Here is a 24,211-nt window from a genome sequence, read left to right as displayed (position 1 = left end):
ACTCTCCCAATGCCTGCAGTGGCCCCAGGCTGACCTGGGCTGATCCCATGTGACAGACAGACACCCAATTACTTGGTTCCTCCTGGCTGCCTCCCAAGGTCTACATTAGTAGCAAGTTGGAGTCAGGAGACAGAACCAGGAATAAAACCCAGGTATTTTGATACAGGATACATGGGCTGTGGGTACTAGGCTAAAACTGTACTCCAAAAGTTTTTCTAACATAATAAGATTAAACTGTCTTCCTTTGGGGGCTGGTGCTGTGGCACAGCAGGTTAAAGTCCTGGCCTGCAGTACCTGCATCCTATATGGGCACCAGATTGAGTCCCGGCTGCTCTACTTTCTTGATCCAACTTCCTGCTGATAACCCTGAGAAAGCAGCAGAGGATGGCCCGAGTCCTTGGGGCCCTGAACCCATGTGGCAGACCCAGAAGAAGCTCCTGGCTCCTGGCTTCGGATGGCTGGGTGTTGTGGCCATCTGAGTAGTGAACCATCAGATGGAAGACCCCTCTCTCTCTCTGTTTCTACCTGTCTCTGTAACTCTCTCAAATAAATAAATCTTTAAAAAAAAAAAGTTGTCTACCTTTCATATAAGTAGCTACGTATTTTTCTTTTTTCATAACTTACCTTTGTCTAGTGCAGCTGACTTATACTGATGATCTCTTGGAAAGGTCAAGGACTTTTTCTTCAGAATTCTAAATTCTTCCTGCAGGTAGATTTTCTTTACTTCACACATTGTTTCAATGTGAATCTTACGACAAAACTGAAGTAAAAACAATATACTGGTTATCCTAACATTTATAGAAAGAATGACGAGTTTTGCTGATGAATAAAACATTTTAATACAGTTGTGGAACAGAAAAAATGATTTGTCTAATGTAACTGAAAACACATTATGCTCCAAAATAAGTCTTTGAATTTCTGTGTGTGAAAGCAGACAGCAGAACTAAACAGTCCTTAAGAGAGCTAGTAGCTGCACTGGCAGGGAGAATGGAGAGCAGGACTTTTAGTCTCAATTATTGATATATGATCTCTTCAGCAATCAGAGTGGTTACAGACTGCAGAATTTCTTCAGGCAGCTCTATATTTATTGCTGCATCTCAGAACTTCAATGAAGTGCAAGGTTTCAGTACATAATAAATGCTTCCTGAACTGTTAAAGTTCTCAGCTTAAAAATACAATTAATCTTAGGAGGTAAGGGTACAGAAATGATTTTTCCTAACTTCCATCAGAAAAATTAGACATACTGTGAAGGCAGCTCCCCACTCACCCCCTGAAGGCTGAAAACCAACTCTTGAAAGGCAGTATGCACAGTAATGGACTACATGCATACTTTTTGGAATATTTAAATGACACAGCCTTTTAACAACCATTAAAAACATGTAATCAGTAAAATGAGTAAAAGCAAATGTTCTTTTATTAAAATAGTGTGTATTCTGAATCCGTCTAGTGATCTTTACATTGTCAGTGTAATCAATGCATGCATCTGCAGTGACCTTAAGAAAAGATGTAACTTAAACAAGACAGATGTACACATTAGTCTGCAAATGGAGATTCTATGTCTACGTGAGTTAGATAAAAGTGTGAGAGCTGGTTTGAGATGATACTCAGCGATTTTGGGTAAAACAAGGCTCTGAAGTACTTTCGTAGCATGATGGATTTTGAGTAATATGATCTAGCAATTTCTTGACAATATACTTGCATTTGAGTCTAGTCCTTAACAAGTGGTTCAATAATTTAAAATTGCATTTTTAGACAACTTCAAATTTTATTTGAAAACATACCTCTTTAGTTCCTTTAAGATTCAAGCCTTCATGCCAGTCTGGTCCCAGGGCACTGCCTAAGTTTTCAGCATTAGCTTTGCCTCCTGCTTCCCTTTTCCTTCCTAAAGAGATGAATCAAATGACGTAAAAATGGCCAGGCAGAGTCGTGCCTGTGCTCTGAAGATTTAGGCAATGTAATGATTCTTTCTTACACACACACACACAGGCATTTTAGCCTGAGTGAACAAAGTTATCTACTTGTACATTAATCACTTTCATTATTTTAATATTTTATGATGTAGAGCTACAAAATGGGTATTTTTTCAATTGAGTGGTAAGTATAAATATCCAACTTATCTCTTGGATGTTACATACACTAGTTAACATGAAACTAAAAAAAAGGTCTTCAATTTTCAAGATTTTGTCAATTTTCAGTACCTCCAAAAGAGAAAATTCTTGAATTTTATAAACAAACATAAAAAAAGCTATTACAATAAAGAAATGTGTGGTTTGTATTTATCCATAAAGTCACCACATTTTTACAAAAGTATGTATGTGTTCCCCAACTGTAAGATCTGTCTGCATATGTGCAAATGGGTTAGTTTGTTTAATTCAAATGTCCTGTTTTAATTATATATACATATGTTCTAAAAAATATGAAAACTTAATAAGGATATAGGAAAGGAAAGAAGTACTCATATTATCTCCAAAATATACAAAACAAAAAGTGTGTGGAAAATGTGTATTATGAAAACCTATACATAAATGCCGAGATTTATTGCACCAAAATAATACTTATTTCCTTTTTCCATGAACTTTCTATATGGTTAAAAAATATTTCATCTGTGAAATTATTGAGCTGGATGCTATACTCACCTTCAGTTGTATATCTGGTTCTTTTATGTGCGATTTTAGCCTCTGGTTTTTCAGAAACAAGCTTTGAAGTCAAGAATTCAGCTGCTCCTGCATCAAAGAAAGTATTCCCAATGGCTTTATCTTTAATGGCCCAAATCACTTCACAGCCTTCAATTTCGTACCTAAAAGGAATATTAAAGTTATTTAATTTCAGAAGTGTAATTAGAAGTCTTCATGTGTGCAAATAGTCATCATCTCCCAACAGAGAGTAAAGAACTTATTTTTAAGACAATTTGGGAAAGACTGTACAATAATCCTTAAGGATCATAAGAATTAAAGATAGGATAAATAAAGAAATTTCACTAGTTTATTGGAACAATCTATAACTGACAAATCCATGTCCTGAATATCATAAAGTTTTACTGCAATGAATATTATCAAACAATTTCTATAATATAGTTACTTTGTTATAATGTCTCCTAGGATTCACAAGGGTAAGCAGTACTTTTGTTTCTATGGTATGGTGTAATCCATAATGGATGGCTACAAAGCTACAACACTGAGACTAGAAGAGTTCTTTGGTAACTATTTCTAAAGCTTATTTACTTCACAGTCAGAGTTACAGAGAAAGAGAGACAGAGACCTTCTATCTGCTGATGTTCTCCCCAGATGGCTCCAATGGCCAGGGCTGAGGTGGCCAGGTCAGAGCCAGGAACCAGGAGCTGCTTCCACGTCTCCCATGTGGGTGGCAGGGGCCCAAAGACTTGGGCAATCTTCCGCTGCTTTCCCAGGCCCTTAGTAGAGAGCTGGATCAGAAGTGGAGCAGCCAGGACAAGAACAGGCGCCCATCTGAGATGCCAGTGTTGAAGGTGGCAGCTTTACCCTCTAAGCCTTTTTTTTTTTTTTTTTTTTTTTTTTTTTGTATAATGGAAGTACCATGGAATTGTCCTTTCTATATTAAAAGCACCACCAGATGGAAGTGGGTAGCAAAAGGAAACAGAGTTAAAAACTACAATTTTAATTCTATAACAAAGAAATCATTGCCGATATCTACTTGCCCTCATCTTGGAAATTCCTAAATCATTTAACCAAAGAAAGATCTAGTTCATAGAAAGATGAAGAGTCTTAGAAGAAGGCAGGAAGAACCATGGTATCAATAGGTCCCCTTCCATTACTGCTGATGGGCTTGCCAGAATGCTCGAGTATCTTTTATTTCTGGGTTGGGACACTTCAGAATGTGATTGCTGGCAATATTCATTTCACAGAGACCCCACATTCATTACAGTTAAGGTCAAATCACATAATTTAACACTTATCTTGGGGCATTATTTGTTACTAATTGTTTCAGTACAATTAGTGTAAAACAGAGGACTATTCAAGACAAACAAGATAGATGCCCCCCCCAATCCTAACAGGATTTTTATCTTGCACTACTATCTGTTAATATCTTAATTTTCAACTTAAGCTGTAAAAACTGCCATCTTTATTTCACAGACTGATACAATGTTAGGTTATATGACTTTTCAAGACTAACCAGTAACCATGAGAGATAACAAGTTTAGCACATCTGACTCCAGATGACTGATGTTTCTGCCTTTTGACACATGCATGGTAAAAGAGCCCCTTGCCAATCAAACTCCACTTCTCCGCCCTCCTATGGCAGCAAATTTTTGTAGTCACTAAAACTCCAAATATTTGGAGAATATTCTCATTTTATGCACCTCAGGCCATAAATAGTATCACTGGCCAGCAGAAAGAATACACATATATTTGGTGACACATTTTATATTCAGTTGTTATATAGGTATGTGGTTACTAGGAAATCCTTCCCTTACTTATTAGTTGGGAATTTCTCAATCTTAGTATCTTTTGTAAAATATGTGTGTGCAGGTTAATATACTAACCACTGAGTAGGATGTTACAACTACAAGCAACCACTACAACTAATTTCTGTACATGATCTACCTCACAGGACACCTTCTAATCCTCTTAGCCTAACTCGAATTACACTCTCAACAAGAGCCACAAGCTTCAATCACACATATAGGAAACATTTTTTTTTCATTTAGATAAGTTATCTAAAAAAGCAGACGACAGTGATGTATTTACGGTTTTGTGAAATTACCAAAAAACTGTGCCTGTAAAGCAAAGGTGAGATTAACCTGTATTATAAAAAAAGAAAACAGAGACACCTAAAATAAAAGTAAACTGAAGAAAATTCGTACTTGCTTTATAGGAAACAGGGCAATTACATAGTAGACGGGGCTTAGATAATATAATTTTTTTTTATGACAAACAGTTAGAGGACCAATACTCAGAGAGGAATACTACATGGGATCCTTCTTAAAGGGATACTCAACATAGTATTAATCGTTTTACCCAATTTCCTAGCTTTCAATCTCCAACCTGCAGGAAATCAGGGAGAGATTTAATTGTTGTCAGACTGAGTATTTTTGAACACTGCAAAGCTTTTAAGTGTAAGTAGTAATTACAGTATTGACACCTTTTATAATAGCCAAAATAGGTCATGTGTATGTCATGACTGGAAGCCCCTCTTAGCCCACATTATGCTTTTGTCTCTGATTTTTCTGCATTTCTCCATAAAATGCCATAACCTTCACAACCATAGCCATGACTGCCAGCCCTCGGGATAGACCATCCTCCAAAGGAGAGGGCATAAACCTAGTCTGAGAGCTGAGATTGGTGCAGGTGAGCACACATAGAGCTTTGCCAAATGTCTTATTTTGATACAAATTTGTCCTCTGTGTTGTTTGACCCAACTTTCTGTTCTAAAATGGATCCAGATCATTCCATGTCAGTCATTAGACAACAGATAAAATCACAAAGAAAGGGAACTGATGTTCTGCAGGCCACCACAGGGTATTTCTCAATGTTTTTTGACTTGAAATATCATCTTAAGATGAAATATTTCATATTAATTAATGTGCACACATTTCCCAAGCTACATATCCTGAATTAAAAATCACAAACAATTTTGGATGTCACTGGCCACCCAGGCAACAAAAATGAGTGAAGCAAGATAGATATAAGCAATAAAAAATGGTGGAGCTGTGACTAAACATCTCTAAAGGTGCATATGTTTCCATTAATTTTTAAACACAGTACTATTTATCAAACACGTCCACAGGTCAAATGCAGCCAGTCACCAGTGAATGACCCACTGACACCTAAAGCATTTTATTTCCAATAATTTCTGTAACTGTGTACTCCATGAAAGGTAAAAATTAAAGTTTGTCTCCTTGAAAACATAGGAAAGCAATTATTATCCATTTTTGACTTTCAAATGTCATCAAAGATATTTCAAAGATGTTTCTTGTCTGCCAATAATCATTTGAATCACAGAACAATTCTTAAATAGTATTTAACAACATACTTACACTAATTCAAGTGCAATACCACCATTCCCTATGATCATTATTCTTTTTGCTTTGGTAAGCTGTTTCTGAAATTCCTGTATTAAAAAGAAAATAATGAAATAATGTTTTGAAACAATGGCTATTACCTGAAGCAAGCTTAAAAATATTCTAAAAATGTGTCTTATTGAATTTACAAGAGAACAGTAAGTCTCACTATCCCCTTCTGCCAGGATGCACCCTTCCCATTAATATTACAAATGTTTCCCTTGTGTTTGATGCCAAGCTGTCCCAATAGTAGTGCCTCCCCTGATTTTCCTTGCCTTTTATCACAGTACATGTAGAGTACTAAGAATCCCACTGTCATTAGGTTATCATGTTTCCAACTATCTGACCAATTCAAACATTACTCCTATTCTTCTAGTTTCACCACTGCTGTTTCCCTAGAGTCATCTAACACTTAGAACTTAACAGGGGTGAGAAGCAAGCAGCACAGTGGTTAAGAGCACCTCCCTGGATTCCCTGGCTCTTGTAGTTCCTAGCTGGGTGATCCTGGGCAAGTTGCTCACTGACTCTCTGCGCCTCCAGTTCTTTAGCTGTAAATGCAAACAATAAATGACTACATCTCCTAAGTAAGGATTAGGTGAGATTAATATACATTAGTTGTTAGGAGTACTAGGCACATAATAATGTCTAATAGTTTTTGACGATAATGCTCCATTACCACCATTTTAATATGAGTGATGCCTGCACCACTTTCCCAAAAGGTGATGGTGAGCTTACGGAAGGCAGTGTTCATTCTCCTGGCATTTCAAAAGCACAGAACTGCCCCTTTGCTCCATGAAGACTTCTGAACAGATAAATTTCTCCTACTACTAAGTAACCATTTCTATTAAACTGGCCACCAAATTGATAATATTCAATAAAGTAACCACTAAACTTGACTCCTATAAAATTCTTTATTGAGGGTAGCAGACAATTTAACAAAGATCTCTAGTGACTACCAGGCATAGAAATAAAAGACATGAGTTTACACTTTACACTGTGTGTCTGATAAAGCTAATAGGTACTATAGTACAGGTAAATACTCAATCTCTTACTCTCAGCTTCCTATATGCAAAGTGGGAATAACTGTCACACAAGAGCAAAGTGAGTTCAGGTACACAGAAGTCCTAGCTAAACAGCTGTGAGCTCACTCTCAGTAATATGAACCAAAAATGTTCACAAGAAAGTTAAGTTTTTTAGCTTATTCCTAAATTCCTAATTATTTAATTTAAAAAAGGATAGGCTGCAAGAAAACATTAAAGAATATAAAATATTTTGCCTCATGCAACAGGACAACCGCTGTGAGCTCCAGGTAAGAAAAATTAATGCGAGAACCCCAGGAAGAATGGCAAAGAGGGCTAATAACCCCTCAAATTAATTACCAAAAGTACTTATATGATCTGCAGACAGAAGGCTTGCCTTATTAGGATAATTTATCAGTTCTAGGGCAGAAGACTAAACCAAGTGACTTCTTCAGTTCCAAAATTCTATCATTTCAGACCATTAAAACCTTTTGACTTTCAATTTTATGGATACAGAGTAATCTTTGTAAATTCTGTATATGCTTTACCTTTTTGGAAAAAGACTCTTCCACTATTTACATTGCAAATCCTATATTCCCAAAGTAGAGTAATGAATGTGTATATAATGTAGGTTGTAACATTCAGTACAGTACAGCCTTTAGGATATCTCAAAAAAAAAAAAAAAAAAAAAAAGAACATAAAATATCACCTTGAACTAAAACCTAAACTGTCAACTAAAAGTGAACTGAAATTGAAAGTAATCAAACATGATCACCTTCAGGTTTAAAGATCATGAAAGAAAAGCCGCCCTTCTGCTCTTAGAATTCAGGGACTAACATGGTAACTAGACCACTCTGATTCAGATGTAGGAGAGTATAAGGCAGGAATCTTCTTGTTCCCATCCCATGATCCAACCTTGACCCTGTTACCTGAGCACTGTCTGTATCACGGATGCCTAACACATAAGGATTTCCTTCACAGATCAACTTTGGCTTTGCTCCAGCACACAGACAGAGTTTCCCATACACATGCTGATGGCCATCTTCTGTTAAAATGCACTGTAAATACACACAGCAATGAAAAGAAGGGAAACATTTATTATACATGGGTACAAGCTCACTTGAAATACAACATTCGCTTAATAAATACGTGAAAAGTACTGTGTTAAGGTTGCCTCTTGGTGGCACTCAAGGCTTTGTTACAACATCCACAAAGCTAACTAAGCTCAAGAACAGATTCTCTAATCCAGTGACTCGTAATCATTTTCGGGTCATGAACCATTGTGACAACCTGTTGAAAACTAGTCTTTCTTCCCTGGCATGAAGAGGTATACACAAAGTTTTGATAAAACTTAAGGGAACCTCAAGATGTTCAGAAATGTATATTAACTACAGGCTAAAAACTAAGCTTTAAGAAAATTTAAAATTGAGCATTTGACCTATTATATAAGGGAAAGACTTTGCTACAGATTTCTGACCTCCATAAAATGACTGTAAGACCCAGTGGGGCCAGCGCTGTGGTGCCTGGCCTGAAGCGCCAGCATCCCATATGGACGCCGGTTCAAGACCTGGCTGCTCCACTTCTGATCCAGTTCTCTGCTGTGGCCTGGGTATTAAGCGGACCCCCTGCACCCATTGTGGGAGACCTGGAAGAAGCTCCTGGCTTCGGATCAGCACAGCTCCAGCCATTGCGGCCAACTGGGGAATGAGTCATTGAATGGAAGACCTCTCTCTCCACCCCACCCCCCACCCCCGCACCCCCCATGTAACTCTGACTTGCAAATAAATAAATAGATCCTTTATTAAAACAAAAAAAAAGACCTAGTTACTTCAATCATATCATACCGTAACATTTGATATGGGTACAGGGGAACAGTATGGGACAAAAGAGCTTACAATATGTCTTCTTAATCTAATAAAGATTCTAAGTGCTGAAAAAAAAGACATTTATATATTTTTGAGCACAAATAATCACTTTACCACCACACTAAATACTTTTTGGCAACTTTTTTTCAAGGCTTTGTTACAGCATCCACAAAGCTAACTAAGCACAAGAGCAGATTCTCTAATCTAGTGACTCGTAATCATTTTCTTTTCTGGCAATTACCTTTTAAGAAAAATGAAAAACCATGTTAACCTTTAACTCTAGCAATTGTAAAAGAGACACTGGCTTTGTTGGAATGGGGTAAGGGGTAACACTTTGATGTTGGATGCACAAAACTTGGCAAATCACAGTGAGACATTTATTACCCAGTTTAACTCTTCAGTTACATAACAGATAACAGAAAACCAAAAATCAAATATGGCCAGTCTGCAAAGAAATTTTATATCTGTCTTCTTTTGGAAACTCTGGTTAGTTTTATGCACTGACTAAATTTAAAAAAATAAGAATTCAGGACAGGCATTTGGCACAGCCAAAGCTCATCTGAGGTTATTAATAAATCATGTGATGACATTTGTTCCTGATACTGCTTTAGGCGTTGTCATGTTCAAGGGAATATTCAGCCCTGCTGAGTTTCTAAGTGGGCTTCAATATCTGTGGGAACAGAATTAAAAGATATACACATTTTCCAAACTTTCTGAAGCCCCTGTGCAGTAGAAATCTCACCGAACTTTGGCATATTCTTTGCAATTATATGATCCTGCATTAGTTCAGGACTTAGGTCACTTTTGGACTCTTACAACTGGTTTTTTTTTTTTTTTTTTTTTTTTTTGACAGGCAGAGTGGACAGTGAGAGAGAGAGACAGAGAGAAAGGTCTTCCTTTTGCCGTCGTTTCACCCTCCAATGGCCGCCGCAGCCGGTGCGCTGCAGCCGGCGCACCGCACTGATCCGAAGGCAGGAGCCAGGTACTTATCCTGGTCTCCCATGGGGTGCAAGGCCCAAGGACTTGGGCCATCCTCCACTGTACTCCCTGGCACAACTGCCTTCTAATGTTGTTGTTGGCCACTAGTCACCTGCAACATCCCAGGTCATCCTTGACATTGCTATATGACCTATCTTTTTAAAACAATCCATTTATCATCCCTGCCCAAATTAAAATCATTTATAATTTCTCCATTAAATAGCTCAACTTCCTGAAAAGTCTTTACAATCTTATTCACTTCTTTCTCTAGCCTTATTTGCCAATCTCCTTTCCTTATTCGTACTCCCAATCCCTTTGCCATCCTCACTACTACAAGTGCCTCTTTCCTTCGTGGGTCCTTGAAAAGCAGTCTCCCCTTCCTAGTTTACCACCTTTTAAAACCCAGCTCAAACATTATTCCCTCTTTGAAGTTTCTCTTTATCACAACTTCCCTAGTCTCAGGACTTTGATAATGTTTCAATGACTGCATTTTTGACATTCCATATAATTATATAGTATGGTTTATATTCTTGACAGCTCCTAGGAGCAGGTACCAGGTATTATACCTAGTGATTTCCAACACCTAATGCACTATCTAAAACATAGTGGACATTAATGTAATTTGAAATGTTAAACTAACATGCAAGCCAAACTAATTACATAATCCCAATACACTTACAAAAAGTATATATTTTTCTAAAAATAATGGAAATCATTGTCACCAAACTTTGCATGTTAGGGGCTTAACCGATGTTAACTGTGGCATTGTGGTAAAAAAGCAGGCATGTATAGCCTCATCAAGATTTAACAACGGAAAATGCCAGTAAGAAAAAAAATCATCTTACATGTTCTTCACTCTTAAGTTGCTTTACTCCGGATTGTATAACTTTAATGTTGGGAAAGCGACTTTCCAACATGGTACTTGCTTGTTCTTCAACGTCAAACTCTTCTAAAATTTTAGAAACCTGTATCAGATCAGAGAGGAAAAAATATGTATCTTAAATACAAAAATATTCTCATTTGCTTTTATATACCACTATTTAACAGTCACAAAATAAGATAGCCAACTGCATTATATTCAGTGGAAAGAAGACGAAGCTTGACATTTTAGCATCTGTTTTGCATATTAGTTGTGCCACTCCTGGGCACGTCAGGTAAGTCCCTGAGTCTGTTTCCTGACCATACAAGGAGGGCTAACACCACCTACTTGTGTATGGTTGAGCCGAACAGCTTACCCATGTCCTTACCCTGTTAGCTGGCCCTCTCCCTTTCTCACTGACCTTACTCCAACAGAGTCTTTAGGTGCTTCTTCCATGTTCTCTAGAACCTTCAGCTCCTTGGACTTGCTTTCCTTCCTAACTGGCTGAGATTGCACTGTGGATCATTTCGCCTTTTGCCCAAACCCTTTGCTTCTTTGCTCTCTTATCCTTAACCATTAAGCAGCCTCCAAACCTCCAATCATAGACCAAACTACCTGACTTCTCTAGTCCCGTACACAGTCTGCTAGAGAAGGACCACTCAACCATGCGGACTGGTGTTTGATCTCAGCTGTTCCTTAGACACTGCATAAAAATCCTACCACATGGTTCTAGAAGTTCTCAAACCTGTTAGCCTCAAAGCCCCTTTACATTTTACAAATTATCGAGACCCCGAAGAGCTTTTGCTTAAACTGTGCCTAGCAACACACATTAGAAAGTACAGCTGAGAAAAATTCTAAGTATTTAATTCACTTAAAAGTAGTAAGTCTAACACATGTCTTACAGACATACTTTCAATGAAAATAACAGTATTTTCCAAAGCAAGTGAGAAGAATGACATTGGTTTATATCTTAGCCAATCTCTTTATATGGCTTAACAGAAGTATCTTCCATTTTGCTTCTTTGCTTAAACTCCTTTTGTCACACAACAGTAATATTTTGCTTTGGTTGAAGTACAGGAAGACACTTTGGCCTCACAAATAGCATATTTTTCAGATAACTGTACATTTTTCTTTGATGTTATACTAAAATCGGGTAAGTGATGGTTTCTTAAAACTAGCTGCAATGTAAAATTTCAAAGTATATAAAAAAATTTTATATGGTTATTCTAAAGTCATCTAATCACAAAGGAAGATAGCAGGTGAGGGACAAACAACAGATTTATTAAACAACCAGGAAAGAGTCTTCACCTATCAGTAATTACTTTGAATATAAATGGATTAAATTCTGCCAACAAAATACTTAGAGTGGTAAAATGGACTAACAAGATCCAATTATATATTGCCTATAAGAGATTGACTTCAGTATGATAACACACATAGACTGAAAGTGAAAAAATGGAAAAAGATATTCCATGCAAATGGATACCAAAGAGCAGGGGTAGCTACACTTGTATCAGATAAAATACTTTAAATCTAAAATTAAACCAAAGTCATTATTTAATGATAAAGGGGTCAATTCATCAAGAGGAAATAACAAATTTATAGGCACTCAACATCAGGATACATAAATATATAAAGCAAATATTAACAAACCTAAAGAGGGAAATATTGCAATATATAGGGAACTTCAATATCCCACTTTGAACAATGGACAGATCACCAAGATGGAAAAAGAGGACACACTGGCTATGAATTACAGACCAATGGACTTAGCATGCACGAACAGAGCATCCTGTGCAACAGCAGCAGAGCACACCGTCTTCTCAAATACATGTGGAACAGTCTCCAGGAGACATCACAAGACAGGTCACACAGCAAGTCTTAAGAATTTAGAAAGAATGACATCAAATAATTTTTCCAAGTACAATGGTATGAAACTAGAAATCAATAATAAGAGGAACTGCAGAAAATCCACTAATATGTGGAAATAAAACATGTTCCCAAAGAACCAATATGAAGCCAGTGCCGTGGCTCACTTGGTTAATCCTCCGCCTGCGGTGCCAGCATCCCATATGGGCGCCAGGTTCTAGCCCCCGGTTGCTCCTCTTCCTGTCCAGCTCTGTGCTGTGGCCCGGGAAGGCAGTGGAGGATGGCCCAAGTGCTTGGACCTGCACCCACATGGGAGACAGGGAGGAAGCACCTGGCTACTGACTTCGGACAGGTGCAGCGCTGGCCGTGGCGGCCATTTGGGGAGTGAACCAATGGAAGGAAGACCTTTCTCTCTCTCTCTCTCACTGTCTCTCTGTCAAAAAAAGAAAAAAAAAAAAGAACCAATATGAAAGGAAATTTAAAAATACCTTGATTCAAACAAAAATGGAAATATAACCTACCAAAACTTACGGGATGCCACTAAAGCAAAGAGGGAAGTTTACAGCAATTAAAAAGAAGAGATTCTCAAAAAATTTATTTTTATACTATGCAAAAATAAAAAATGAACATACTAAGCTCAAAACAAGCCAGGAAAAAGAAGAAAATAAATATCAGAGTAGAAATAAATGAAACAGAGTAGAAAAACTGAAAAGATCAACACTTGTTTTTTTTTTAAAAAAGATCTATACAAAATGACAAAGTTTAACTAGTTAAGAAAAAATGAGAGGAGACTCAAATAGTAAATGAAATAGAAGACATTATAATAAACAGAAGTACAAAAGATGATTAAGAGAGGCTATTATGAACAATCACATGCCAACAAATTGGATACCCTTGAAGAAATGGATAAATTCTCAGGCACACACAACTTATCAAGCCTAAAACATAAAGAAACAGAAAATATGAACAGACCAGTTGTGGGGAGCAACTCGGACTAGACTAAGTTACTGGAATTAAGACTTATTCTATGCATCTGCTCTTCCACAATATGGCGCTGAGAAGGGAGTAAACAACTTCTACGCAGCTGCCTCTTGCCAATTTGATTGAGCTGCAGGAGCTGCTCCTGATTGGAGGAGAGCAGCGTACTCGGCGTGTGGGTAGCAGAGTTGGGATTGGTGGAAAAGGACTATAAAGGAGGAGAAGACAACATGCACCAGGAATATCTATCTGAAGGAACACCTGAGCAGCCCCCGAGAGAGCCAGCCGGTGGTGTGCCGCTCCCCTGCGGAAGTGGGGAAAGTGGCAGGGGGGCCCGCCCCTCCACGGAGGTGGAGGGATGGCAGCCAACCCGGGAAGAACCAGCAGCAAACCCGGGAAGGGCCAAGCAGACAAAAGAACAGTGCAGGGTCCTGTGTCATTCCTCCACAAAGAGGGGGAGCGACAACCAGTAGCAAGATTGAACCAGTAATAAGAAGTCCTCCATCAAATAAAAGTTCAGGACCATATTTCATTGCCGAGTTCTACCAACTTCTTAAATCTGTCTCAAACTTCCTAAAACTGATGAGGATGGAAAATTCTTTTTATCAGGCCAGCAATACCCCATATAAAAGCCAGAAAGGACACTACAAGAAAAAGAAATCAGAGGCCAAGATCCTTGAAGCATGTAAATGCAAAAATCCTTAAAAACATACCAGGAAAGTGATTCAATTAAAAGTGTTATTCACTTTACTCAAGTAGGATTTATCCATGGGATGCAAGGAAGGTTCAACAAATAAACATGACAGATCACATTAACAGGATGAAGGTTAAAAGATCATATGATCATATTAATAGATACAGAAAAGGTGTTCAATAAATTCAACATCCTTTCACAACAACAAAAAAAATCTCAACAAATCATGTACTGAAGCAATGTACTTCAGCACAATAAAAGCCATAATTTTTTTAAAGATTTTATTTATTTACTTGAAAAGTAGAGTTACAGAAAGAGGGAGAGATAGAGAAAAAAGACTACCATCTGCTGGTTCACTCACCAAATGGCCTCAACAGCTGGAGCTGGGCTGATCCAAAGCCAGGAGCCAGGAGCCCAAGCCTTTGGCTATGTTCCTTTGTCTTCCAGGCCACCAGCAGAGAGCTGGATCAGAAGAGGAGCAGCTGGGATACAAACCAGCACTCTTATGGGATGTAGGTGCCACAGGTGTAGACACAGTCTACTATGCCACAACACTGGCTCCAAAAACCTTATTAAACAAACCGATAACTAATACACTCTATGGTTGAAAATGCAAAGCTTTTCCTCTAAGGGAAACAAATAAAAGGCATACAAACTGGAAAGCAAAAAGTTAAGCTGTTTTTTGAAAACAATAGGATCTTGTATAAAGAACACCCTAAAGATGCCACCAAAAGTCTGTTGCAAATAATAAAACTCAATAAAGGTGCAGGATACCATATCAACATACAAAAATCAGTAGCATTTCTCTTATTAACAACTAACTAATAAATCAACAAACCAAGAAATCAACAATCTCATTTACAAAAATAAATATTTATGAATAATTTAGCAAAGGACGTGAAGGAACTATATACTAAAAACTACTAAACACTCATAAAAGGAATTTAAGACAGAAATAAATGGAAAGATATCTCACATTCACAGATTAGAAGAATTAATACTGTCAAACTGTCCATATTCTAATGCTGTTTTTCACAGAAATAAGAAAAACCATCCTAAAATAGCCAGAGCAATGTTGAACAAAACAAACAAAGCCAGTAGATCTGAGAATCTACCACAAACTTTCTGCAATTAAAACAGCATAGCACTGTTAAAGTAATCTGGGGTAGGAAAACTCCCTTCAAACAGGCATCAGAGACAGTAGAGGATGGAAAACAGTTTATTAATGCTAGTAGGCTCAGTGAGAGTCATTTCTCAAGATTAAGCCTCGAACTTGGGTTTCTTAAAATATTTATAGGTTAATCAGCATCATACCTTAACCATTACAGCACTGGTAGGTTTAAACTGCAGCCCATGTGACTTAGGACTACTTAGGGAGAACTGGTCCATGTGACTTAAGACCACACTTCCAACAGTTGGCTGGTCCATTATGTTTATAAAACAGATACCTGGTGCAGACTTATGAGACAGACTTATGACTGGAGTTACAGAAAGCAGAGCTTAGGACATCTTCCCTCCCTAGACAAGGTAACTGGCAGCTGCTTCACCAGACAACTGCAAGCAGCCGCTTTGCAAGGTTTTTGCCTGAGGGTCCACTTTCCTTACTTTGTCTCTTGGCTGCAGTCTTATTTCCTCATCAACATAGACTAATGAAATAGAATAGAGAGCCCAGAAATAAATGTACACAGTCCACCGATTTTTTGATAAAGGCAGCAAGGAAAAGTACTTGGGAAAAGTATGCTCTCTTGAATAAATAGTACTGGTAAAACTGATGTCTATATGCAAATCTCACATACTAATATGTCCTAATTTCATAAACTATATAACAACCACTTCAAGATGGACTAACATCTTAAAGGAAAGACTCAAAAATATAACATCAGTGGAAGAAAACATAGCAAAGGTGGGAGGAAGTTCCTTGACAGAGGTCTGGGCAAACATTTTTGAATGTAACACCATAGGTATAGGCAACAAAAGCAAAAATAAACAAACTGGATTATGTCACACTGAAAAGCTCCTGCATTACAGAGGAAACAAGAGAGTAAGGCATAGAGAGCATAGGAGCAAATATTTGTAAACCACACAGCTGGTAAGGAGTTAATATCCAAAGCACACCAAGAACTCAAACTCACTGGTGGGAAAACAATCGGATTTTCAAAACAGGCAATGGAACTGAACTGAGGTTTCTCTAAAGACATACAAGTGGGCAACAGGCCTATGAAAAAATGCTCCATTGTGTGGAATGAGAAGGCCATGCTAAGATGGCCGCTGGCAACAGGCTGTGATTGGATGGCTTCAGAAACCACATGACAATGGAGCCTGCCTGGCAAACAGGCTGTGATTGGATGGCTTTGGAAACTGCCTGGCAACAGGCTGTGATTGGTTAGAGCACAGACCGCCCTCTGACCGGATTGGCTGCCTTGGCTATATAAGCTGCTGTACCAACTGAAATAAACAAGTCTACAGTCTGCTAGCCTCTGGCCTGCTTTCACCTGGCTCCTGGGGTCTGTGTGGTGACTCCGTGCCTCTTGCCCCCACCACACTCCTCCTCTCAGAACAAATCCACAGCAACACTCAATATCACTAATCAATGGAGAAAATACAAATTAAAACTCCAATGAGATATCATGAGATATCTATTAGAAAAGCTACTATCAGATGAAAAATAACAAATGTTGGTGAGGATGTGCACAAAAGAACCCTCATCACTACGGGTAAGAGCAGTGTAAATTAGTGCAAACTAATGTAAATCAGTGCAGCAATTATGGAAAACAGTATGGGAATTCCTCAAAAATTAACAATGCAACTACTATTTGATCTAGTAATCCCACTACTGGCTATATACACAAAAGAAATGAAACCAGCACCTGACAGAGATATGGGCACTCCCATGTTCACTGCTGCATTTTTCATAATGACCAAGATATGGAACCAATCTAAGTGTCCATTAACGGATGGATGGATAAAGAAAATACAGTATATTTATACAATGGGGTACTTTGCAGCCTTGAAAGAAGGAAATGACCACAGGGATAAATCTGAAGGATATTAGGTTAAGTGGCATAAGCCAGGTGCAAGAACTCAAACACCACACAATCTCACACGGATACGGGGAGTGTAAAAAGTCAAACTCACAGAGACAGAGAGTAAATGTTGGCTATCAGAGGGTGGGAGCTAGAGGGGATCAGGAGATGTTGGTCAAAGAGCACAGAAATTCAGTCAGACCAGAGAAAAAATTTCACAGATCCACTCTACATCAGTGACTGTGGTAAATAACAATGGATTGTATATTTGAAAATTAATGAGAACTTTTATTGTTTTCACTATCAAAAAAGATAAATATGAGGTAATTCATATGTTAAATAGTTGAGTTAGCTATGAGATGTATACAACACACAAACATTAAAATATGTTGTATACTATAAATATATAAAACCATTACTTGTCAAGAGGAAAAAAAGCAGTGCTATTCCCCTGTTAGGCAAGTTTTTGCATTTTTTCCCAATACTAAGAAATTTATACGAAGGTTCTTACCTGCTTGAAATTTGTAACTGCCTTAATAACAGGAGATGCTGTTACCAGGAGGATATCTTCTGATGGAAACTGCAGAGCCAACTTAGTTTTAAAAAGAGAGAAAATTTGTGGCAAATAATTTTAGATATAAGTATAATAAATACATAAGTATAATAATATATAATATTATAAGTATAATAAATAATAATAAATGATAAATGTGGGGGGAAAGGATAATGCAATCTTAATAATGTTATTAACCTAGGAAATTTAAAAAAACCCACTATGCTGGGTCTTATTCATACTTATGGAGCATTGGTGAGTAATGTTAAATTCTGATATTGGTCAAATGAATATTACATTTACACTACACACTAACAAAGACATCCTGAGCAAGACGTGATAAAAATGACCTTCCTTCTTTATAGCTGCACCAACTTCTATTTAAAATAATATTTGCATTTTCCTTCAACAGGATAAAATTACGCTCTCAATATTAAACACTAGAATCTTACTCTGATTTTTCCCAAGTGCTTTGGCACTCCTCTGCTGCCTCCTCCAACCAGTACACTCTGGGAATATGAAGCTACTTTAATACTAACTTTAAAAAAAATGCAGACACCTAACTTGCTAATGTTTCACTGCTTTCTTCCTGCTGTAACTTCTCTCATTCTCACTTCGGAGTTACTGAAAGCACTTTCTGATTTCACATTCTGGCTCCCTAACTCCACCAAGTGTAACCTGGCTTACCCCCACCCTGCCACTAACACCGAGCATAGTCACGTCACCTATATACCCTTAAAACTCATGGGAGTATTACTTTTTGAAAGAGTGATTTATTTTATTTGAAAGACAGTGTTACACAGAGAGAGACCAGGAGAAACAGAGATATTCCATCCCCTGGTTCACTCCACAAATGGCCACAACGGCCAGGGCTGGGCCAGGCTGAAGTCAGGCTTCTTCTGGGTATCCCACATGGGTGCAGGGCCCTGAGACTTGGGCTATCCTCTGCTGCTTTCCCAGGTGCATTAGCAGGGAGCTGGATCAGAACTGGAACAGCTGGCACCAAACCAGTGCCCATATGGGGTACGTGGCAAGCCAAGGTTTTAGCCTGCTGCACCACAATGCCAGCCCCACGGGGGATTCCTTTTTATCTGAATTTTCTTCAGTATTTGACAATAATCATTCTCTCCATTTTTCGCCTTGTATGTGTTTTTAATTTTTCTCTCTTCTTTCAACTTGCACTGCTAGATCAGGTCCCCAGAACTGTGCTACTGAAAACTCATCTTCACATCCGCTTCCCAGCCTCATATACCACTACCTACCACACTGCTTCTGTCCTAAAGAGTCAACACATCTCATCTTCCAAAGCCTTCCATTTGCTCGCTTTACTCCACTGCTCACAATCATCCGGCTATTTGTCAATCCGTAACTCTTCGGCATCATGGATTAGACCCTTCATGGTCGGGCGCCTGGTTTGCGGCTCCGGGTGACGCTTTTCCACTGGAGACTCCTGCCGCCTCCCTGCGCAGTGCTCTACCTCCTCCTGCCTTGTCAACTTCCACAGATAAAAGGACACCGCCTGTGAGAAAAGACAGCTCTGCCTCCACTCACTCCCTACCAACGCCACAGGCACCCCTAAGCTAACAGCACACCGAAGACAAGATCTATCATGTCTCTCCCACGAGACCAAGTCCCAGACACTCAGGGTGTCCGCACCAGGCACGCTCTGTTTACATTCACAACTCTGCCCTCAACACAGGGCAGGGATCCTAAGCGTGAACACCCGGACAATACGCATGCGAAGATGTACGTTACAAAACACCTCTGGGTTTCTTGCACTATGTATGACTTCAAGGATTGCCTGCGTTGTATCAACAGGACACTTTTGATATTTTGGGGGAAACGCACATCTATGTGGACAGATACGATCCGGTCAGAAACAGACTCCCTGTTTTCGACCCTCGCTGGCTGTTTTACCAAGTGCTACTAGCTACGAAGTCTCCCTTCCTTCGGAGTTCAAAGCACGGGAAACGTGCGCGGGCGTTTCCTCACGAGTCAGAAATAGTATCTGACAGCTCCGTGGAAACTGAACAAGGTCCAGGAACCAGGAAACGGGGCTGAACATTCCGTCCCGGCACACAGACCCCGCCCGCGCTCTGCAAAGGGCTCAGAGCCGGGTCGGTTCCCTCCCAGCTCCTAGCGGGTGGGGGCGCAGGGACGCGGCGCGGCCGAGGGGACCCGGAAGCAGTGACAAACCCGGGGTCAGGAGAGAGCAGGGCCTCCGCCGTGGGGTCGCGGAGGCGGCGGCGCGCCCTGGCTCCCGCCTTACCTGCTCCGCGCAGGTCACGCCCGCGATGCCGCCCCCGACCACCACGAACCTCCCCGCCGCCGCGGGAGGGCCCACTGCCGCCATGGCCCCGGACTCCCGGTGTTTTTCCACTTTCAGGGAGCCGCGCGAATTTCTGTTCCCGGAGAGGAAGCCGCCACGGAACGCACACTTCCGGTTCCGGGTCTCATCCGGAGACTCCGACCTACGGGTGCCCGGGAGCTCACACTTAGTCTCTCGCTTAGGCTTGTAGGTCGCGTTTCCGTATCTACGGCCTTGCTTAATAATACCTACGCCTGAATATATTTTTTCCACGAGAATCTGACAAAGACAAAAACAAAAACAAAGAAAGGAGATGGGTCTCTAAAAGCGGCTTGGCAAACAGCTTCTCTGGAGAAAGACTCCTGGGGCAGAATATTCATGATATTCATGGGGGTGGCGCATCATGGAAGGAGGCTTTCGGGCGCACGTGTAGCAGAGGAATCTGACGCTTCCGGACACTATCTGATCGCCACCCTTCCTCCTCATCAAGAGTTCTTTTTCGTGGAAGCACGTATTTCACGAGGGCCAAGGCCAGGTAGTGCTATTGAATTGTTCCCTAAAAGGCTACCGTTTTCACGTCCAATTTTGAGCTGATCTAAAATTTCCAGCAATAAAACAAACGCTGTTTCTCCCAGGTTTCAAATAAATAACATCTTGTGTGAGGGTAGACTGCAATACACCTGTTATTTATTTATTTTTGTAGATATATTTTATTTATTTGAAAGAGTTACACAGTGAGGCAGAGACAGAGAGAGAGGTCTTCCATCCACTGGTTTACTCCCCAGATGGCCACAGCAGCCAGAGCTGCCCCGAACTGAAGCCAGGAGCCAGGAACTTCCTCCGGGTTTCCCACGTGGGTGCCGGGGCCCAAGGACCTGGGCCATCCTCCACTGCTATCCCAGGCCATAGCAGGGTTGGAAGAGGAGCAGCCAGGACTAGAACCGGCGGCAATATGGGATGCCGGCACTTCAGGCCAGGGCTTTAACCTGCTGCACCACAGCGCTGGCCCAAATATACCTGTTATTATTTTAACCGTTAAGACCTTGTGTGCATGTGTGTGGTGTTTGAGAAATAAGTAAATTTATTTTCGACTATTGTTACTGTGCCATACTTGTATTATCTACTATAGTATCTCATTATTTACTGTTACCTTTCCTGTCTCATTTAATACTTTTCCTAGGAGTTATGCTCCTGTGGTAATATTAAGATACTATTTCTAGGGGCCGACACTGGCATAGCAGGTGGGGCTGCACCTGCAGTGCTGGCATCCCATATGAACGCTGGTTGGAGTTCTGGGTGCCCCACTTCCAATGTAGTTCTCTGTTATGGCCTGGGAAGGCAGCAGAAGATGGCCCAAGTCCTTGGGCCTCTGCACCCATGTGGGAGATCCAGAAGGAGCTCCTGGCTTCGGATTGGCGCAGTTCTGGGCATTGGTGGCCAATTGGAGAGTGAGTCAGCAGATAAAAGGCCTCTCTCTCTCTCTCTCTCTCCCTCCCTCCCTCTCTGTAACTCTGCCTTTCAAATAAATAAATCTTTTTTTAAAAAAAGGTACTACTTCTAAGTAACTTACTTTAAAACTATTGATTACTGATCCCCTTTTAATTCTTTAAACCCAGAGAATAACTATTCTATGTAAACAGGAAAACCTACCACTTACATATCTAATTACAGATATTTACTTATACCCATAAGTCATTGTGCTTTGATTTACTAAGTTGAGTGGTAAGAAGTTCAATAGGTGATTGAACTTTTGATTTCTAGTTTAGATAATCAAAGCATTTCTAAGACAAGGAAGTAGTACTTTAAGGCATTTAGATCTGATCTTACTTCTCCAGTTTATTTTCCTGTGAGATCATGTGCTTCCTTCAGATGAAACCAGACTGCAGCTCCCAAGATGTGCCATTTTCTTTCTTTTCTAAGCATTTGCACAAATGCTTTCCCCAAATACCTCTCTCTGGCTAATTCCTCACTGATCTTTGGTTTCATCAAGTCATTGCTTCCCCTCCATAGCTTTTTGTAATATCCTCAGGACTGATCTATCTATCTTCTTTTATGTATTCCAATAGCTCCTGTGTCATCCCTTGATTTGAGACTTAATCCACTTTATCTGAACTACCTACTAATCCCCGGCCCCCCACCTTCCACCACCACCATAAATGCCTTACCTTCAGGGATACTTGCTTGCCTCCCTTTGTATCTGCAGCATTCAGTAAGTAGCAGGTGTTCATCAAAGATGTGATGAATCAATTAGGAAGTGGATGGAGCATGAGATTATCCTGTTATCCTAAAGACTGCCTCATGTCCAAGGTCAAGATTCCCCTGCGTGACAACTGTTTTCCTTTATGGAGTTCGAAAAGCTTGGTCCTCAAGCTCCCAGATGAAGGTGGCAGGGAATAGGTGTAGATGGGAGGAGAACCTAACAGGTAAAGACTCCTTTCTCAAATGCAAAGAGACTGTGTCCCCATATTCTCCTTTCCTGTTCTATTTTTAAAGACTAGCCTTTGTTAAGGAATATTAAGATCTAGCTGTCTCCCAGACAGGCCTGAATATCTAATTTTTAGAAATTTCTAAGGGTTAAGAAACCTTCAAGGAAGAGCACAAAAAAAGGGCCATCAGCATATCTCATGGCAGCATCAGTTGATTTAATCACAAACTGTTCCAGGTATGGGCCAGATTAAAGTTGATATAAAGGCAACTGAAACATGAAACTCTCAGGGGTTTCAGAAACAGGGATGGGTTATGAGAAGGGGTGACTGCAGAGAAAAGTGGGTTCCTGGAATTTAGAGAGGCTTCACATCAACAGTAGCAGAAAAGACACAATGTCAGGTCCCGAAGCTTCAGAGTGAAGGCCACACCAACTTGGCAACTTTCTAAGGGGTCAAAGACAAAGACTGACCAATGTGTAGCTAAATATTGCAGTTCATGTTTCAAGCTCGAAAAGAATAGTGTGGGATACAGCTGAATTTATAGTGAACCTCAAAGCCTCATTAGCATTTGGGTAGGTTAAGAAGAAATCTAGGAAATTTGTCAAGAACCAAAAGCTTTGTGGCAGAAATGAGCATGGGAAATACAGAAGATGGTAAAAAGACAGGAAGAAAAGTAGTTGGGAAAGTTAGCAGTTATCTTCAAACACTGGACATAATGTGATTTTAAGTTTCTATTTTCTTCCTTAATTTTCTTAAATCTGATTTCTCTCGCTGTCTCTCTTCCCCCTCACCTTTTAGTCATCCTTACTGTTTTTTTTTTAAAAGACTTATATATTTATGTATTTGAAAGGCAGAGTTATAGAGAGATGGGGGATAGAGATCTTCCATCCATTGGTTCACTCCCAAAATGGCCACAATAGTCAGGCCTGGGCCAGGCTGAAGGCAGGAACCAGGAGTTTCTTCCAAGTCTCCCATGTGGGTGCAGGAGCCCAAACACCTGGGCCATCTTCTGCTTTCCCAGGTACATTAGTAGGGAGAGGGATCAGAAGGGTAGCAGCCAGGTCTTAAATTGGTGCTCATGTGGGATGCTGGCATTGCAGGAGGCAGCTTTACCAGCTATGCCACAATGCCGGCCAGTATCCTTAACTTTTAAATGATTAATTCAAACCTATATTACCACTCTTCTTTAAGCCAATTTCAGAAATTTCTAAGAAAACTTAATTTGAGCTGTTTTATTTAAAATTGGGAAAGAAAAATGAAATTTCATGGAATAATGATGAACAGCTTTCGGTTACCTGGGTTCTGATGTGGCTCTGGCATTGCCTTGCTGTGTGGCCATTCAGTGAATGAGTTACTTTAATTAGCCTTAGTTTCCTTGTTGGTAAAGTGGGTATAATGTCTACTTTGTAGAGTTGTTTTATAGTGTATAGGAGATAACATATTGGGCCGGCGGCTCGGCTCACTAGGCTAATCCTCCGCCTTGCGGCACCGGCACCCTGAGTTCTAGTCCCGGTCAGGGCGCCAGATTCTGTCCCGGTTGCCCCTCTTCCAGGCCAGCTTTCTGCTGTGGCCCAGGAGTGCAGTGGAGGATGGCCCAAGTGC

The 24,211-nt window shown here is 39.9% G+C and overlaps 2 protein-coding genes across 16 annotated transcripts in view; one reads left to right on the top strand and one right to left on the bottom strand.

Annotated features, from left to right (window-relative positions):
* Positions 1–571, top strand: part of RECQL (RecQ like helicase) — a 53,397-nt gene extending 52,826 nt beyond the window's left edge. For 3 of the 4 annotated variants that reach the window (XR_011379014.2, XR_011379016.2, XR_016213510.1), the window contains one exon: positions 269–571. The gene's annotated coding sequence lies outside the window, so the exon portion shown is untranslated. The remainder of the gene's footprint in view (positions 1–268) is intronic. The other variant, XR_011379015.2, reaches the window with a different exon arrangement.
* The window catches only part of PYROXD1 (pyridine nucleotide-disulphide oxidoreductase domain 1), a 28,834-nt gene extending 8,463 nt beyond the window's left edge, over positions 1–20,371 (bottom strand). For 3 of the 12 annotated variants that reach the window (XR_016213526.1, XR_016213531.1, XM_089304640.1), the window contains exons 1-9: positions 20,145–20,307; positions 19,138–19,394; positions 17,834–17,914; positions 10,745–10,864; positions 7,986–8,114; positions 6,014–6,087; positions 2,637–2,797; positions 1,782–1,882; positions 625–760 (exon numbers count right to left, since the gene is read on the bottom strand). Coding sequence is in view for 5 of the 12 variants with exons in the window: in XM_089304640.1 (XP_089160766.1) it covers positions 625–760; positions 1,782–1,882; positions 2,637–2,797; positions 6,014–6,087; positions 7,986–8,114; positions 10,745–10,816 (673 nt within the window). In the remaining 7 variants the exon portion in view is untranslated. Of the gene's footprint in view, positions 1–624; positions 761–1,781; positions 1,883–2,636; positions 2,798–6,013; positions 6,088–7,985; positions 8,115–10,744; positions 10,865–14,660; positions 14,782–17,833; positions 17,915–19,137; positions 19,395–20,144 lie in introns of those variants that run through there. The other 9 variants (XR_016213530.1, XR_016213529.1, XR_016213527.1 and 6 more) reach the window with 8 other exon arrangements.
* Between the last annotated feature and the right edge of the window lie 3,840 nt (positions 20,372–24,211).

Source organism: Oryctolagus cuniculus, chromosome 9, assembly GCF_051225735.1.
Source record: "Oryctolagus cuniculus isolate XC-2025 breed Fujian yellow rabbit chromosome 9, ASM5122573v1, whole genome shotgun sequence".
NCBI classification, from domain to species: domain Eukaryota; kingdom Metazoa; phylum Chordata; class Mammalia; order Lagomorpha; family Leporidae; genus Oryctolagus; species Oryctolagus cuniculus.
Note: the sequence above shows the minus strand (reverse complement) of the source record. Positions and strands in the feature narration are given on the sequence as shown.